Here is a 20,745-nt window from a genome sequence, read left to right as displayed (position 1 = left end):
ACATAACGTGTCTTAATAGGGTGTTGGACCAGAACAGGTAACTACTAACATAACGTGTCTTAATAGGGTGTTGGACCAGAACAGGTAACTACTAACATAACGTGTCTTAATGGGGTGTTGGACCAGAACAGGTAACTACTAACATAACGTGTCTTAATAGGGTGTTGGACCAGAACAGGTAACTACTAACATAACGTGTCTTAATGGGGTGTTGGACCAGAACAGGTAACTACTAACATAACGTGTCTTAATGGGGTGTTGGGCCACCAGCAGCCAGAACAGCTTCAAACCACCTTGATAGAGATTATACAGGTGTCTGGAACTCTATTGTGACATCATTCTTCCGTGAGAAATTCCATCATTTAGTGTTCCGTTGATAATGGAGGGAAAACGCAGTCTCAGGCGCCGGCTCCAGAATCTCCCATACGGGTTGAGATCTGGTGATTGAGACGACCATGGCTAATGGTTTACATCGTTTTGATGCTCATCCAATACCTTCAGTGACCACCAGTGGATTGAGGAATTTCCGTCCTATTGGGGGCATAGCCACGGTAGCCAAAATAATGGCCTGCTCAGCATTTTAATACATTACCCTAAGTATGATGGGATGTTAGTTGCTTAATGAACTCAGAAAACACACCTGTGTGGAAGCACCTGTTTCAATATACTTTGTGTCCCCTCATTTACTCAAATGTTTCTATTATGTTGGCTGTTACCTGTACACACACTATTTGTGTCCCAAATGTCGCAAAGTCAAATTCAAATCTGAAATTTTAAAGTGGAAACTTACAAAGTTCAGAAGCCTTTTTTTCTCCTGCAACAGGGTGATCAAATTAAGACGGCACATCTGTAGGGAACACGGTGCCATTTGGGACAAGCCCATACAACACAGTACCTAGACCCAGCGGTGTTTGTTCAGCGTGGCATCAGAACTCATTAGGGTCAACCTGAGCTCTCACAGCAGGCTTAACATCCACACACAGAGAGAGAGAGAGAAAGAGTGTGAGAGAGAGAGAGAGAGAGAGAGAGAGGAGAGAGACAGAGAGAGAGAGAGAGAGAGAGAGAGAGAGAGAGAGAGAGAGAGAGAGAGAGAGAAAGAGAGAGAGAGAGAGAGAGAGAGACAGAGAGAGAGAGAGAGAGAGAGAAAGAGAGAGAGAGAGTGCATTCCAAACGCCACACTCTTCTCTATGTAGTGCACTATATAGGGTGCCGTTTGGAACATACCAAGAGCACAAGCTAACAGGGAAAAACAGAGTACATGCCATCCTGTCGAGCACAAATCAAACTGTTGGCCCCCAAATGGCATCTGATTCTATCTATCCATATTCCCTATGGGCCCTGGTCATATGTACTCTACATCTTCCCTATGGGCCCTGGTCAGAAGTACCCTACATGTTCCCTATGGGCCCTGGTCATTTTGAGGATTAGACATAATCTATGAAGAAGAGAGGGTGTATTTATCTTGTACAGATGTATAAATCCAGGCAAACAGATATCCTCCATATTGTGCAGTCAACAGAAGTCAGAAATAACATTATACATATTCACTTACTTTTGATGATCTTCATCAGAATGCACTCCCAGGAATCCCAGTTCCACAATAAATGTTTTGTTTTGTTCGATAATCTCCATCATTTATGTCCAAATAGCTACTTTTGTTAGCGCGTTTTGTAAACAAATCCAAAAGTCACGAAGAGCTTTCACTAGGAGCAGACGAAATGTCAAAACGTTCCGTTACAGTCCGTAGAAACATGTCAAACGATGTATAGAATCAATCTTTAGGATGTTTTTAACATAAATTGTTCCTACCGGACAATTCCTTTGTCTGTAGAAAAGAAATGGAACACGAGCTACCTCTCATGACTGCGCGTCACGAGCCCGTGGCACTCTGCCAGACCACTGACTCAAACAGCCCTTATGAGCCCCTCCTTTACAGTAGAAGCCTCAAACCAGTTTCGAAAGACTATTGACATCTAGTGGAAGCCTTAGGAAGTGCAACATGACCAATATCCCAATGTATCTTCAATAGGGAATGAGTTCAAAATCGTCCAACCTCAGATCTTCCACAGCCTGGTTGGATTTTTTTCTCAGGTTTTTTGCCTGCCATATGAGTTCTGTTATACTCACAGACATCATTCAAACATTATTCGAAACTTCAGAGTGTTTTCTATCAAAATATACTAATAATATGAATATACTAGCAACTGGGACTGAGTAGCAGGCAGTTTACTCTGGGCACCTTATTCATCCACGCTACTCAATACTGCCCCCAGCCATAAGAAGTTAAATGCTGTTTAAATGTCCTGTGAATTAAATAATATGCAGATTGTCAACATATGAAGTGTAAAAAAATATGTTTTTGTTTGTATGATTAAATGCTGTTCAAATGTCCTACGAATGAAATTAAAATGTGTCTATATCACCTTCAAAATGTGAATTGCCGTTAAATCTGTAGAGAAACATAACGGGGATGAATTCCAATCTGCTTTAAGGAGCTACACATTTGCATGCTGATAATGTTTCGGTAATATTATGTAAAAGTATGTTAAATATAACATTTTCAAAATGTTCTTTAAATATTTGGAGGACCTCCAAGACAAGGTAAAAATGTATATTGCGTGAACATCAATGGAATATTATGTTAAACAATGAAACAGATATGTTATGAACATCATTAAAAAAACATACTTATTTGGAACATTGTGGAACATTGTGCAACGTTGTGGGAATGTTCTGTGTAATCTATGTGAATATCACAAGAATATTCTTGCAACATCCCAGACAACTCCCCCCCCCCCCCCCAAAAAAAGATAATAAAATGTTCTGTGAACGATTTGGGTGTTCTGCCAACATTCTTGCAATATTATGGGAATGTCCTTTACAACCGTAACTTAAACATTGTATGACTGAGTATATCTTGTGAACTTATTTATTGTAATGTACCGACACTGTTCCCACAACCTAATTAAATGCTTGAGGAACCGTTTAAATACCTCAACGACTGTTCTGTCAACATTAATGGAACATCAAAAGGAATGTTTTGTGTACCCTGATACAAACATGAGCTGAGTGTCAGCACAATAGGACAGTTTAAGTGTTTTGAGAAAACTATCTATAGTAATATCCCTCACAATGTTCCCACAACCTAATGAAACATTCTGGGAACTGTTAAAGAACAGACAAAATGTGTTCTAGGGACATTCTTGCAGCATCGTCTGAATGTTTTTTGCACCCTAAAAGAAACATTGTTGAATCCATCTTCCCAACTGCACAGTTTTTGTGTTTGGGAACATATATTTTGTGATGTCCCCACAACATTCTCACCAGACTGTTCCCACAACATTCTAACCAGACTGTTCCCACAGCATTCTCACCAGACTGTTTCCACAACATTCTCACCAGACTGTTTCCACAACATTCTAACCAGACTGTTCCCACAACATTCTAACCAGACTGTTCCCACAACATTCTCACCAGACTGTTCCCACAACATTCTCACCAGACTGTCCCCACAACATTCTCACCAGACTGTTCCCACAACATTCTCACCAGACTGTCCCCACAACATTCTAACCAGACTGTCCCCACAACATTCTCACCAGACTGTTCCCACAACATTCTCACCAGACTGTCCCCACAACATTCTAACCAGACTGTCCCCACAACATTCTCACCAGACTGTTCCCATAACATTCTCACCAGACTGTTCCCACAACGTTCTAACCAGACTGTTCCCACAACATTCTCACCAGACTGTCCCCACAGCATTCTAACCAGACTGTTCCCACAACATTCTAACCAGAATGTTCCCACAACATTCTAACCAGACTGTTCCCACAACATTCTCACCAGACTGTTCCCACAACATTCTAACCAGACTATTCCCACAACATTCTAACCAGACTGTTCCCACAACATTCTAACCAGACTGTTTCCACAACATTCTAACCAGACTGTCCCCACAGCATTCTAACCAGACTGTTCCCACAACATTTTAATCAGACTGTTCCCACAACATTCTAACCAGACTGTTCCCACAACATTTTAACCAGACTGTTCCAACAACATTCTCACCAGACTATTCCCACAACATTCTAACCAGACTGTTCCCACAACATTTTAACCAGACTGTTCCCACAATATTCTCACCACACTGTCGCCACAACTAAATTAACCATTCTGAGAACCTTTAAAGAACAGATTAAATGTTCTAGGAATGTTCTTCCAACATCAGGCGAATGTTTTAAACAAACATTGTATAATCACCAGCCTGGACAGTTCTTTTGTGGTATGAGAACATTTGCCGCGAGACCTAATGAATGTTCTGAGAACTTTCACAGAACCAATTTTGGTTCGCTGGGAAGTCATAAAGTCATCTTCGTGCAAATTATCAAATCGTTTATTATGGTTGTTGATTAGCTAGCTAGAGCACAAGACGCTACATCACCGCAGTAGGCAGGGGCTAAACACAACATTGGATTCAAGTCTGGTCAGGCTCTTTCTCATTCTTGGTGCCAGTCTGTTATAGCTCTCTTGGCAACTCCTTATGGAATTGTCATGCAATACATTTTGGCATAACAATGAGGATGGAGAAGGTAAAAGCACAAATATATCTGGGACCAGGCTAGGTGAGATCAGATCTGAGACCAGGCTAGGTGAGATCAGATCTGAGACCAGGCTAGGTGAGATCTGATCTGAGACCAGGCTAGGTGAGATCAGATCTGAGACCAGGCTAGGTGAGATCTGATCTGACACCAGGCTAGGTGAGATCAGATCTGAGACCAGGCTAGGTGAGATCTGATCTGAGACCAGGCTAGGTGAGATCAGATCTGAGACCAGGCTAGATGAGATCTGATCTGAGACCAGGCTAGGTGAGATCTGATCTGAGACCAGGCTAGGTGAGATCAGATCTGAGACCAGGCCAGGTGAGATCAGATCTGAGACCAGGCCAGGTGAGATCAGATCTGAGACCAGGCTAGGTGAGATCAGATCTGAGACCAGGCTAGGTGAGATCTGATCTGAGACCAGGCTAGGTGAGATCTGATCTGAGACCAGGCTAGGTGAGATCTGATCTGAGACCAGGCTAGGTGAGATCATATCTGAGACCAGGCTAGGTGAGATCAGATCTGAGACCAGGCTAGGTGAGATCATATCTGAGACCAGGCTAGGTGAGATCTGATCTGACAACATCATATTATTACTATTATTTTCCTTTTTTCACACCAATGTCCTGATATCCAATTGGTAGTTACAGTCTTGTCTCATCGCTGCAACTCCCGTACGGACTCGGGAGAGGTGAAGGTCGAGAGCCAAACGTCCTCCGAAACACGACCCCGCCAAGCCACACTGCTTCTTGACACATTGCTCGGTTAACCCGGAAGCCAGCCGCACCAATGTGTCGGAGGAAACACCATCCAACTGACAACCGATGTCAGCTTGCAGGCGCCAGAGCCCGTTGGGACAAGGAAATCCCGGCCGGCCAAACCCTCCCCTAACCTGGGCCAATTGTGCGCCGCCTCACGGGTCTCCCAGTCACCCCTGGGATCAAACCCGGGGCTGTAGTGACGCCTCAAGCACTGCGATGCAGTGGGCAACAACGTCTCTGAGACATCTGCGTTTCTGTGGAAACTTTTAGAACAGAGTGGAATAAGTAAGTAAATGAGTTGTTGTAACCTCTGCCAGCTGAGGAAAACACTGAGAGCTGTTCCCAGACTGCCAACAGACACATAATTTATTAGCGTGACTCCAAAGCGCGGCATCAGAACGTATCAGGGTCAGCCTGAGCCCTCACAGCCTCTCACAGCAGACTTATCAACCAAGGTTAACAGGTAAAACAAGATCAGACTCATCAACCAAGGTTAACAGGTTAACAGGTAAAACAAGCAGAGAGAGAAGTGCACTACTTTTGACCAAAGCACAATGACAGACACATGCGCACTAGTACGCACACATGAATGCGCACGGGCACACACACACACACACACACACCACACTCTGCTCTGCTGGATCACTCTACTCCCAGCATGCATTGCCAGACAGACAGCTGCACATCAAAGGCATGTTTATAAAGCATCAATAAAGACTTGGAATTCAATTGTGCTTGACATTGGTCCCACCAAATTATTCCAGGCTGCTCTTCTTGTGGTTTTACTACAGATATCAACTCTTTGGGAAACATCTGGATTGAACAACAAAAAATCTAAATCATAGCGCTATCGCTGCTGAGCATTCTAAAGGCTAAAGACATGATCAAACAATTCAACACAAATAAATCCCTGCTTCAGTGTAGTAGGGAATGTAATGTAATTCCTGTTGTTTCCTTGGTTCTTCCTCCAGTATTATCTCCATGAGTTATGGACACAGGACAATTCCTGTTGTTTCCTTGGTTCTTCCTCCAGTATTATCTCCATGAGTTATGGACACAGGACAATACCTGTTGTTTCCTTGGTTCTTCCTCCAGTATTATCTCCATGAGTTATGGACACAGGACAATTCCTGTTGTTTCCTTGGTTCTTCCTCCAGTATTATCTCCATGAGTTATGGACACAGGACAATACCTGTTGTTTCCTTGGTTCTTCCTCCAGTATTATCTCCATGAGTTATGGACACAGGACAATTCCTGTTGTTTCCTTGGTTCTTCCTCCAGTATTATCTCCATGAGTTATGGACACAGGACAATTCCTGTTGTTTCCTTGGTTCTTCCTCCAGTATTATCTCCATGAGTTATGGACACAGGACAATACCTGCTGTTTCCTTGGTTCTTCCTCCAGTATTATCTCCATGAGTTATGGACACAGGACAATTCCTGTTGTTTCCTTGGTTCTTCCTCCAGTATTATCTCCATGAGTTATGGACACAGGACAATACCTGTTGTTTCCTTGGTTCTTCCTCCAGTATTATCTCCATGAGTTATGGACACAGGACAATTCCTGTTGTTTCCTTGGTTCTTCCTCCAGTATTATCTCCATGAGTTATGGACACAGGACAATACCTGCTGTTTCCTTGGTTCTTCCTCCAGTATTATCTCCATGAGTTATGGACACAGGACAATTCCTGTTGTTTCCTTGGTTCTTCCTCCAGTATTATCTCCATGAGTTATGGACACAGGACAATACCTGCTGTTTCCTTGGTTCTTCCTCCAGTATTATCTCCATGAGTTATGGACACAGGACAATACCTGCTGTTTCCTTGGTTCTTCCTCCAGTATTATCTCCATGAGTTATGGACACAGGACAATTCCTGTTGTTTCCTTGGTTCTTCCTCCAGTATTATCTCCATGAGTTATGGACACTGTTGTTTCCTTGGTTCTTCCTCCAGTATTATCTCCATGAGTTATGGACACAGGACAATACCTGTTGTTTCCTTGGTTCTTCCTCCAGTATTATCTCCATGAGTTATGGACACAGGACAATTCCTGTTGTTTCCTTGGTTCTTCCTCCAGTATTATATCCATGAGTTATGGACACTGTTGTTTCCTTGGTTCTTCCTCCAGTATTATCTCCATGAGTTATGGACACAGGACAATACCTGCTGTTTCCTTGGTTCTTCCTCCAGTATTATCTCCATGAGTTATGGACACAGAACAATACCTGGGAGAAAAAAACTCTTCCAACACATTAATTTGATTATCTGTGAATGTTTTGCCATTTGGTTTCTCCTTTAGGAAAATAACACACACAAAAAATGTGAGTTTTCAAACTTTAGCCATGATTAAACTGTCAAATACAGGCCATAAATCATCTACAGTCCAGAAAAACTATACCCCAAGCACTAAAGGCATATATTTTGATTGAATAAACAGGTACGTATTCAACAATAACTGCAGTCCTAAAATCATGTCTTGGGATTGGGAGCCGAGAGCAGGTTAGAAAGTGTCTGTGTGTTTCTTGAACTACTTTACAGCGTCAGTCTCTCTGCCAGACATGCCAGTGTTGTGTTCCCATGTTCCAACATGTTTAAACCATCCTGGTATCCAACGGGTCACCTCAGTCTCTCTGCCAGACATGCCAGTGGTGTGTTCCCATGTTTCAGCATGTTAAAACCATCCTGGGATCCAACGGTCACCTCAGTGTCGTGACAAGACTATCATTAATGTGATGACGGCTATTTTTACAAATCAATTAACTATATTTAATTAAACATAAACACACACAGTATAGGTTGAATTGATTACTAACATAATGCAATGAAAAGTCCCCAGTGCACTAACCCGATATGACGGCTTGTTACACAATGAAAAGTCCCTAGTGGACTAACCCGATATGACGGCTTGTTACACAATGAAAAGTCCCTAGTGGACTAACCCGATATGACGGCTTGTTACACAATGAAAAGTCCCTAGTGGACTAACCCGATATGACGGCTTGTTACACAATGAAAAGTCCCTAGTGGACTAACCCGATATGACGGCTTGTTACACAATGAAAAGTCCCTAGTGGACTAACCCGATATGACGGCTTGTTACACAATGAAAAGTCCCTAGTGGACTAACCCGATATGACGGCTTGTTACACAATGAAAAGCCCCTAGTGGACTAACCCGATATGACGGCTTGTTACACAATGAAAAGTCCCTAGTGGACTAACCAGATATGACGGCTTGTTACAAAATGAAAAGTCCCTAGTGGACTAACCCGATATGACGGCTTGTTACACAATGAAAAGTCCCTCGTGGACTAACCAGATATGACGGCTTGTTACACAATGAAAAGTCCCTAGTGGACTAACCCGATATGACGGCTTGTTACACAATGAAAAGTCCCTAGTGGACTAACCAGATATGACGGCTTGTTACACAATGAAAGGGGTGGGGAAAGAAAGAGCGGGAGAGACAAGTTCCAACAGGTTAAAACCATTCTGGGATCCAATGGTCACCTCACAACCCTAAGTCACTTCTGAATTCTCCCTTTAAAGTTGAAATGTTAACCCTTCTACTTGTCTTGGACTATTTCTCTGTTTCTTCTTCCTGGAGAGTTAGTAAACCTTGACCCTGGTGTTATACAGCAACCATCTTGAATGCAACAGGGTAATACCCACTTAATGTCTTTGAAACAAAAAGCCCAGATTAAGAAATAACATGATGCTCATTGATTAAATGGCAAAACGAAACGGTGGGAAGAAGCTTCCGTCGGTATGCTGCTGCACCACTAATGAATCAACATGATACATGACTGGAGTCATATGAATCAACATGATACATAACTGGAGTCATATGAATCAACATGATACATAACTGGAGTCATATGAATCAACATGATACATGACTGGAGTCATATGAATCAACATGATACATAACTGGAGTCATATGAATCAACATGATACATGACTGGAGTCATATGAATCAACATGATACATGACTGGAGTCATATGAATCAACATGATACATGACTGGAGTCATATGAATCAACATGATACATGACTGGAGTCATATGAATCAACATGATACATGACTGGAGTCATATGAATCAACATGATACATGACTGGAGTCATATGAATCAACATGATACATAACTGGAGTCATATGAATCAACATGATACATGACTGGAGTCATATGAATCAACATGATACATGACTGGAGTCATATGAATCAACATGATACATGACTGGAGTCATATGAATCAACATGATACATGACTGGAGTCATATGAATCAACATGATACATGACTGGAGTCATATGAATCAACATGATACATGACTGGAGTCATATGAATCAACATGATACATGACTGGAGTCATATGAATCAACGTAATAGATGACTGGAGTCATATGAATCAACATGATACATGACTGGAGTCATATAAATCAACATGATACATGACTGGTCATATGAATCAACATAATACATGACTGGAGTCATATGAATCAACATAATACATGACTGGAGTCATATGAATCAACATGATACATGACTGGAGTCATATAAATCAACATGATACATGACTGGTCATATGAATCAACATAATACATGACTGGAGTCATATGAATCAACATAATACATGACTGGAGTCATATGAATCAACATGATACATGACTGGAGTCATATAAATCAACATGATACATGACTGGTCATATGAATCAACATGATACATGACTGGAGTCATATGAATCAACATAATAGATGACTGTAGTCATATGAATCAACATGATAGATGACTGGAGTCATTGTGTGGTCATTGTGGCTTGGAGCAGAGTGGTGAGATAGATGCTCCACTGGACCACAGACTATTGGACATGGTTCTGGGACTTGGAGCAGCATTTGCCTGGTCCAAACATGTTGGCAAGGCAACACAAACAGATCTGGGACCATGTTGGCAAGGCAACACAAACAGATCTGAGACCATGTTGGCAAGGCAACACAAACAGATCCGAGACCATGTTGGCAAGGCAACACAAACAGATCTGGAACCATGTTGGCAAGGCAACACAAACAGATCTGAGACCATGTTGGCAAGGCAACACAAACAGATCTGGGACTATGTTGGCAAGACAACACAAACAGATCTGGGACCATGTTGGCAAGGCAACACAAACAGATCTGGGACCATGTTGGCAAGACAACACAAACAGATCTGAGACCATGTTGGCAAGGCAACACAAACAGATCCGAGACCATGTTGGCAAGGCAACACAAACAGATCTGGAACCATGTTGGCAAGGCAACACAAACAGATCTGAGACCATGTTGGCAAGGCAACACAAACAGATCTGGGACTATGTTGGCAAGACAACACAAACAGATCTGGGACCATGTTGGCAAGGCAACACAAACAGATCTGGGACCATGTTGGCAAGGCAACACAAACAGATCTGAGACCATGTTGGCAAGGCAACACAAACAGATCCGAGACCATGTTGGCAAGGCAACACAAACAGATCTGGAACCATGTTGGCAAGGCAACACAAACAGATCTGAGACCATGTTGGCAAGGCAACACAAACAGATCTGGGACTATGTTGGCAAGACAACACAAACAGATCTGGGACCATGTTGGCAAGGCAACACAAACAGATCTGGGACCATGTTGGCAAGACAACACAAACAGATCTGGGACCAGGTTGGCAAGACAACACAAACAGATCTGGAACCATGTTGGCGAGGCAACACAAACAGATCTGAGACCATGTTGGCAAGACAACACAAACAGATCTGGAACCAGGTTGGGGGATCAGGCTAGATCATCTTGGCTCCTGTTGGACTATTAGGAAGTGATCCATAACAACCAGGACGTGATCCATAGCAACCAGGACATGATCCATAGCAACCAGGAAATGATCCATAACAACCAGGACATGATCCATAGCAACCAGGACATGATCCATAGCAACCATGAAATGATCCATAACAACCAGGACATGATCCATAGCAACCAGGACATGATCCATAGCAACCAGGAAATGATCCATAACAACCAGGACATGATCCATAGCAACCAGGACATGATCCATAGCAACCAGGAAATTTTCCATAGCAACCAGGACATGATCCATAGCAACCAGGAAATGATCCATAACAACCAGGACATGATCCATAGCAACCAGGACATGATCCATAGCAACCAGGAAATTCTCCATAGCAACCAGGACATGATCCATAGCAACCAGGAAATGATCCATAACAACCAGGACATGATCCATAGCAACCAGGACATGATCCATAACAACCCAGGACATGATCCATAACAAACAGGAAATTATCCATAGCAACCAGGACATGATCCATAGCAACCAGGAAATGAACCATAACAACCAGGAAATGATCCATAGCAACCAGGAAATGATCCATAGCAACTAGGAAATCATCCATAACAACCAGGACGTGATCCATAGCAAACAGGACGTGATCCATAGCAAACAGGACGTGATCCATAGCAAACAGGACGTGATCCATAGCAAACAGGACATGATCCATAACAACCAGGACATGATCCAAAACAACCAGGACATGATCCATAACAACCAGGACGTGATCCATAACAACCAGGACATGATCCATAACAACCAGGACATGATCCATAACAACCAGGACATGATCCATAACAACCAGGACATGATCCATAGCAACCAGGACATGATCCATAGCAACCAGGAAATTCTCCATAGCAACCAGGACATGATCCATAGCAACCAGGAAATGATCCATAACAACCAGGACATGATCCATAGCAACCAGGACATGATCCATAACAACCCAGGACATGATCCATAACAACCAGGAAATGATCCATAGCAACTAGGAAATCATCCATAACAACCAGGACGTGATCCATAGCAAACAGGACATGATCCATAACAAACAGGACATGATCCATAACAACCAGGACATGATCCATAGCAAACAGGACATAATCCATAACAACCAGGACGTGATCCATAACAACCAGGACGTGATTAATAACAACCAGGACGTGATCCATAACAACCAGGACGTGATCCATAGCAACCAGGACATAATCCATAACAACCAGGACATGATCCATAACAACCAGGACATGATCCATAACAACCAGGACGTGATCGATAGCAACCAGGACATGATCCATAACAACCAGGACGTGATCCATAACAACCAGGACGTGATCCATAACAACCAGGACATGATCCATAACAACCAGGACATGATCCATAACAACCAGGACATGATCCATAACAACCAGGACATGATCCATAACAACCAGGACGTGATCCATAACAACCAGGACGTGATCCATAACAACCAGGACATGATCCATAACAACCAGGACATGATCCATAACAACCAGGACATGATCCATAACAACCAGGACATGATCCATAACAACCAGGACGTGATCGATAGCAACCAGGACATGATCCATAACAACCAGGACGTGATCCATAACAACCAGGACGTGATCCATAACAACCAGGACATGATCCATAACAACCAGGACGTGATCGATAGCAACCAGGACATGATCCATAACAACCAGGACGTGATCCATAACAACCAGGACGTGATCCATAACAACCAGGACATGATCCATAACAACCAGGACATGATCCATAACAACCAGGACGTGATCCATAACAACCAGGACGTGATCCATAACAACCAGGACATGATCCATAACAACCAGGACGTGATCCATAACAACCAGGACATGATCCATAACAACCAGGACATGATCCATAACAACCAGGACATGATCCATAGCAACCAGGACATGATCCATAACAACAGGGACGTGATCCATAGCAACCAGGACATGATCCATAACAACCAGGACGTGATCCATAACAACCAGGACGTGATCCATAACAACCAGGACGTGATCCATAACAACCAGGACATGATCCATAACAACCAGGACATGATCCATAACAACCAGGACATGATCCATAGCAACCAGGACATGATCCATAACAACCAGGACGTGATCCATAACAACCAGGACGTGATCCATAACAACCAGGACGTGATCCATAACAACCAGGACATGATCCATAACAACCAGGACATGATCCATAACAACCAGGACGTGATCCATAACAACCAGGACATGATCCATAACAACCAGGACATGATCCATAACAACCAGGACGTGATCCATAACAACCAGGACATGATCCATAACAACCAGGACATGATCCATAGCAACCAGGACATGATCCATAACAACCAGGACGTGATCCATAACAACCAGGACGTGATCCATAACAACCAGGACATGATCCATAACAACCAGGACATGATCCATAACAACCAGGACATGATCCATAACAACCAGGACATGATCCATAACAACCAGGACTTGATCCATAACAACCAAGACATGATCCATAGCAACCAGGACGTGATCCATAGCAACCAGGGCATGATCCATAGCAACCAGGACATGATCCATAACAACCAGGACATGATCCATAACAACCAGGGCATGATCCATAGCAACCAGGGCATGATCCATAACAACCAGGACATGATCCATAGCAACCAAACACAATATTTAATCTGCTAAGAGGACAGCCGTCTATGTGACTTCGTCCCAAATGGCACCCTATTCCTTATATAGTGCACTACTGTTGACCACGGTCCAAAGGGCTCTGGTCCCCACAGTGCCCTGGTAAAAAGTAGTGCACTACTGTTGACCACGGTCCAAAGGGCTCTGGTCCCCACAGTGCCCTGGTAAAAAGTAGTGCACTACTGTTGACCACGGCCCAAAGGGCTCTGGTCCCCACAGTGCCCTGGTAAAAAGTAGTGCACTACTGTTGACCACGGTCCAAAGGGCTCTGGTCCCCACAGTGCCCTGGTAAAAAGTAGTGCACTAACAGGAAATAGGGTGCCATTTGGATCTCATCCTGTGACTTATCCTTTCAAGCATCGTCTTTCCTGCCAGGGTTTCTCCTCAGAGGGAAAATAAAATCAGCTTTTTGAATTCAGTCAACTGGAGAAGGATAGTTAGAGACACACTGTGTGTGTCTGTGTGTGTCTGTCAGTCAGTGTGTGTGTGTGTGTGTGTGTGTGTGTGTCTGTGTCTGTGTCTGTCAGTCAGTGTGTGTGTATGTGTGTGTGTGTGCGTGTGTTTGTCAGTCAGTGTGTGTGTGTGTGTGTGTGTGTGTGTGTGTGTGTGTGCATGTGTGTGTGTGTGTGTGTGTGTGTGTGTGTGTGTGTGTGTGTGTGTGTATGTGCGTGTGTGTGTGTGTGTGTTGGTATATCCTTCATGAATCACCCTCTTTTGCTGACTTGTATTGGCCCTCTCCCTCGTTGATGCTGTTGGGAGTTTTCAATGTTCCCTTTTTGTTCTTCTCATCCTTCTTGTTTCCATTCTTCACTGAGGAGAGAGAAACAAAACATGAATTACAAACTGGATATCCTCACTCAAATCTAGATTTACACAGGATATCCTCACTCAAAAGCTAGATTTACACAGGATATCCTCACTCAAAAACTAGATTTAAAATGTATAATCTCACTCAAAAACTAGATTTAAATTTGATATCCTCACACTAAAGTGAGATTCAAACGGGATATCCTCACTCAAAAGATAGATTCAAACTGGATATTCTCACTCAAAAGCTAGATTTAAACTGGATATCCTCACTCAAAAGCTAGATTTAAACTGGATATCCTCAATCAAAAACTAGATTTAACCAGTTAGAGCTCTAGGGGCGCTATTTCATTTTTGGATAAAAAACGTTCCCGTTTTAAGCGCGATATTTTGTCACGAAAAGATGCTCGACTATGCATATTCTTGACAGTTTTGGAAAGAAAACACTCTGAAGTTTCAGAATCTGCAAAGATTTTGTCTGTAAGTGCCCCAGAACTCATTCTACAGGCGAAACCAAGATGATGCATCACCCAGGAATTAGCAGAATTTCTGAAGCTCTGTTTTCCATTCTCTCCTTATATGGCTGTGATTGCGCAACGAATGAGCCTACACTTTCTGTCGTTCGCCCAAGGTCTTAGCAGCATTGTGACGTATTTGTAGGCATATCATTGGAAGATTGGCCATAAGAGACTACATTTTCCAGAGGTCCGCCCGGTGTCCTTTGTCTAAATTTGTGCGTAATCTTCAGGTGCAGGCATTTTCTCCTGGGATTCAGGAGAGAAACCATGTTTCCAAGAACGATGTATCAATGAAGAGATATGTGAAAAACACCTTGAGGATTGATTCTAAACAACGTCTGCCATGTTTTCAGTCGATATTATGGAGTTAATTTGGAAAAAAGTTTGCGTTTTGAGGACTGAATTTATGGATTTTTTTTGGTAGCCAAATGTGATGTATAAAACGGAGCTATTGCTAATACACAAGGAATCTTTTTGGAAAAACTGAGCATCTGCTATCTAACTGAGAGTATCCTCATTGAAAACATCAGAAGTTCTTCAAAGGTAAATGATTTTATTTGAAGGCTTTTATGTTTTTGTTAATGTTGCGTGCTGGATGCTAACGCTAATGCTAACGCTAAATGCTAACGCGAAATGCTAACTCTAGCTAGCTACTTTTACACAAATGATTGTTTTCCTATGGTTGAGAAGCATATTTTGAAAATCTGAGATGACAGTGTTGTTTACAAAAGGCTAAGCTTGAGAGATGGCATATTTATTTCATTTCATTTGCGATTTTCATAAATAGTTAACGTTGTGTTATGCTAATGAGCTTGCTGATAGATTTACACAATCCTGGATACAGGGGTTTTTTCATAGCTAAACGTGACGCAGAAAACGGAGCGATTTGTCCTAAACAAATAATCTTTCAGGAAAAACTGAACATTTGCTATCTGAGAGTCTCCTCAATGAAAACATCTGAAGTTCTTCAAAGGTAAATGATTTTTTTGAATGCTTTTCTGTTTTTTTGTGTAAATGTTGCCAGCTGAATGCTAATGCTAAATGCTACGTTAGCCATCAATACTGTTACACAAATGATTGTTTTGCAATGGTTGAGAAGCATATTTTGAAAATCTGAGATGACAGTGTTGTTAACAAAAGGCTAAGCTTGAGAGCTAGCATATTTATTTCATTTGATTTGCGATTTTCATGAATAGTTAACATTGCGTTATGGTAATGAGCTTGAGTCTGTATTCACGAACCCGGATCCGGGATGGGGAGATCAGAAAGGTTAAACAGGATATCCTCACACTAAAGTGAGATTCAAACTGGATATCCTCACTCAAAAGCTAGATTTAAACTGGATATCCTCACTCAAAAACTAGATTTAAACAGGATATCCTCACTCAAAAACTAGATTTAAACTGGATATCCTCACTCAAAAACTAGATTTACACAGCATATCCTCACTCAAAAACTAGATTTAAACTGGATATCCTCACTCAAAAACTAGATTTACACAGGATATCCTCACTCAAAAGATAGATTTAAACTGGATATTCTCACAAAAAAAGCTAGATTTAAACTGTATATTCTCACTCAAAATATAGATTTAAAACTGGATATCCTCACTCAAAAGATAGATTTAAACTGGATATTCTCACTCAAAAGCTAGATTTATTTAGGATATCCTAAATTTCTTTCACAAATCTTCAAGTTCATTGGCCAACTTCTGAGTGAGAGGAGATGTTCTAGTAATGCTGTATTATCTGACGACAGTTACACAATTTCAACTGACTAAAAGCCGGTGTGTGTGTGTGTGTGTGTGTGTGTGTGTGTGAGATAAAAATACAAACCTGTATGAAAGCTTAAAAGGTTAAAAGCTCTTATCCCTCTCTCATGTCAACATAGGACAGGTCAAAAGCTCTTATCCCTCTCTCATGTCAACATAGGACAGGTCAAAAGCTCTTATCCCTCTCTCATATCAACATAGGACAGGTCAAAAGCTCTTATCCCTCTCTCATGTCAACATAGGACAGGTCAAAAGCTCTTATCCCTCTCTCATGTCAACATAGGACAGGTCAAAAGCTCTTATCCCTCTCTCATATCAACATAGGACAGGTTAAAAGCTCTCATCCCTCTCTCATGTCAACATAGGACAGGTCAAAAGCTCTTATCCCTCTCTCATATCAACATAGGACAGGTTAAAAGCTCTCATCCCTCTCTCATGTCAACATAGGACAGGTCAAAAGCTATTCTCCCTCTCTCATATCAACATAGGACAGGTCAAAAGCTCTTATCCCTCTCTCATATCAACATAGGACAGGTCAAAAGCTCTTATCCCTCTCTCATATCAACATAGGACAGGTAAAAAGCTCTTATCCCTCTCTCATATCAACATAGGACAGGTCAAAAGCTCTTATCCCTCTCTCATGTCAACATAGGACAGGTTAAAAGCTCTTATCCCTCTCTCATATCAACATAGGACAGGTTAAAAGCTCTTATCCCTCTCTCATATAAACATAGGACAGGTTAAAAGCTCTTATCCCTCTCTCATATCAACATAGGAAAGGACAAACAATGGAAAGCATTACTGTAAAACACAGTGTGTACTGTATGTATAATGCCCAGTACTTAGTTAAACACAGTGTGTACTGTATGTATAATGCCCAGTACTTAGTTAAACACAGTGTGTACTGTATGTATTTTGGAATACCCAGTACTTAGTTAAACACAGTGTGTACTGTATGTATATTGGAATGCCCAGTACTTAGTAAAACACAGTGTGTACTGTATGTATAATGCCCAGTACTTAGTAAAACACAGTGTGTACTGTATGTATAATGCCCAGTACTTAGTAAACACAGTGTGTACTGTATGTATAATGCCCAGTACTTAGTAAAACACAGTGTGTACTGTATGTATAATGCCCAGTACTTAGTAAACACAGTGTGTACTGTAGGCATAATACCCAGTACTTAGTACAACACAGTGTGTACTGTATGTATTTTGGAATGCCCAGTACTTAGTTAAACACAGTGTGTACTGTATGTATAATGCCCAGTACTTAGTAAAACACAGTGTGTACTGTATGTATAATGCCCAGTACTTAGTAAACACAGTGTGTACTGTATGTATAATGCCCAGTACTTAGTAAAACACAGTGTGTACTGTATGTATAATGCCCAGTACTTAGTAAACACAGTGTGTACTGTATGTATAATGCCCAGTACTTAGTAAAACACAGTGTGTACTGTAGGCATAATGCCCAGTACTTAGTAAACACAGTGTGTACTGTATGTATAATGCCCAGTACTTAGTAAAACACAGTGTGTACTGTATGTATAATACCCAGTACTTAGTTAAACACAGTGTGTACTGTATGTATATTGGAATGCCCAGTACTTAGTAAAACACAGTGTGTACTGTATGTATAATGCCCAGTACTTAGTAAAACACAGTGTGTACTGTAGGCATAATGCCCAGTACTTAGTACAACACAGTGTGTACTGTATGTATTTTGGAATGCCCAGTACTTAGTTAAACACAGTGTGTACTGTATGTATAATGCCCAGTACTTAGTAAACACAGTGTGTACTGTATGTATATTGGAATGCCCAGTACTTACTAAAACACAGTGTGTACTGTAGGCATAATGCCCAGTACTTAGTAAACACAGTGTGTACTGTATGTATATCCACATACTGAATGGCCACATACTGCACACTACCCAACCCCAGTCCACCACTGCCGAGGTAGGACAGGTACCTACCCCAGCCCCAGTCTACCCCTGCCGAGGCAGGACAGGTACCTACCGCAACACCAGTCTACCCCTGCCGAGGCAGGACAGGTACCTACCGCAGCCCCAGTCTACCCCTGCCGAGGCAGGACAGGTACCTACCGCAACCCCTGTCTAACCCTGCCGAGGCAGGACAGGTACCTACCCCAACCCCAGTCTAACCCTGCCGAGGCAGGACAGGTACCTACCCCAACCCCTGTCTAACCCTGCCGAGGGAGGACAGGTACCTACCCCAACCCCAGTCTAACCCTGCCGAGGCAGGACAGGTACCTACCCCAACCCCAGTCTACCCATGCCGAGGCAGGACAGGTACCTACCCCAACCCCAGTCTACCCATGCCGAGGCAGGACAGGTACCTACCCCAACCCCAGTCTAACCCTGCCGAGGCAGGACAGGAACCTACCCCAGCCCCAGTCTAACCCTGCCGTGGCAGGACAGGTACCTACCCCAACCCCAGTCCAACCCTGTCGAGGCAGGACAGGTACCTACCCCAACCCCAGTCTAACCCTGCCGTGGCACGTGTGAGGATTCCTGAACAGTTGAGTCATTGCAGCAACAGCTGCTCCCAATTACCAGCCAATAGCAGGCCATGCCACTGCAGGACACTACCTACACCATGTGTGTCTGACTATACGCATGTTCCTCTCTCTCTCATCCATCCTATCACACGGCTGGATTTACACCTACCCTCTATGGCTGAACCAATCACTGAGCTGCTACTGAACGTGGTCTGTGATGCCGTAAGGTAAAGATTTCAGCCAGAACACTAAGATGTTATATACTGGAGTGTGTGTGTGTGTGTGTGTGTGTGTGTGTGTGTGTGTGTGTGTGTGTGTGTGTGTGTGTGTGTGTGTGTGTGTGTGTCTGTGTGTGTGTGTACGTGTGTGTGTGTGTGTGTGTGTGCGTGCGTGCGTGTGTGCGTGTGTGTGTGTAGGGAACAGGAGTCCCCTCCTCCTAATTCCAACCCTTTCCTCCCTGGAGGTTAATACCTCTCCTGTAATAGGGGCCACGTAGCCCTCCGAACGCCACACAGAGACTGCGTACCAAATCACCCTATTCCCTATCAGTGTTAAGGGTTCCTAGTCAAAAGTTGTGCACTATGTAGGGAACAGCGTTTGGGAACGTTACTTAAAAAAATTACTTGTGACGTTACTTATTATATTACGATGTTACTTCCATTAAAAGTAACTTATTATATTATGCTACTTCCATTAAAAGTAACTTATTATATTACAATGTTACTTCCATTAAAAGTAACTTATTATATTATGTTACTATTATGTTACTTCCATTAAAAGTAACGTTACTTCCATTAAAAGTAAGGGAGGAGGGATGGAGGGGTGGAGGGATGGAGGGATGGAGGGGTGGAGGGGTGGAGGGATGGAGGGATGGAGGGGTGGAGGGATGGAGGGATGGAGGGGTGGAGGGATGGAGGGATGGAGGGATGGAGGGATAGAGGGATGGAGGGATAGAGGGATGGAGGGGTGGAGGGATGGAGGGATAGAGGGATAGAGGGATGGAGGGATGGAGGGATAGAGGGGTGGAGGGGTGGAGGGATGGAGGGATAGAGGGATAGAGGGGTGGAGGGATGGAGGGATAGAGGGATGGAGGGGTGGAGGGATGGAGGGATAGAGGGATAGAGGGATGGAGGGATAGAAGG

At 42.8% G+C, this 20,745-nt stretch overlaps 1 protein-coding gene across 2 annotated transcripts in view; it reads right to left on the bottom strand.

Moving 5' to 3' along the window:
- Positions 1–20,745, bottom strand: part of LOC110512492 (inactive carboxypeptidase-like protein X2) — a 102,447-nt gene that overhangs the window by 79,143 nt on the left and 2,559 nt on the right. For both annotated transcript variants that reach the window (XM_090228930.1, XM_090228929.1), the window contains exon 2: positions 14,691–14,792. In XM_090228930.1, coding sequence (XP_090085056.1) covers positions 14,691–14,792 — 102 coding nt within the window. The remainder of the gene's footprint in view (positions 1–14,690; positions 14,793–20,745) is intronic.

This window comes from Oncorhynchus mykiss, unplaced genomic scaffold (assembly GCF_057628025.1).
Source record: "Oncorhynchus mykiss isolate SJ-2025 unplaced genomic scaffold, ASM5762802v1 scaffold103, whole genome shotgun sequence".
In the NCBI taxonomy this organism is placed as follows: domain Eukaryota; kingdom Metazoa; phylum Chordata; class Actinopteri; order Salmoniformes; family Salmonidae; genus Oncorhynchus; species Oncorhynchus mykiss.
The sequence above is the reverse complement of the archived record's forward strand: the minus strand, read 5'-3'. Positions and strand labels throughout refer to the sequence as shown.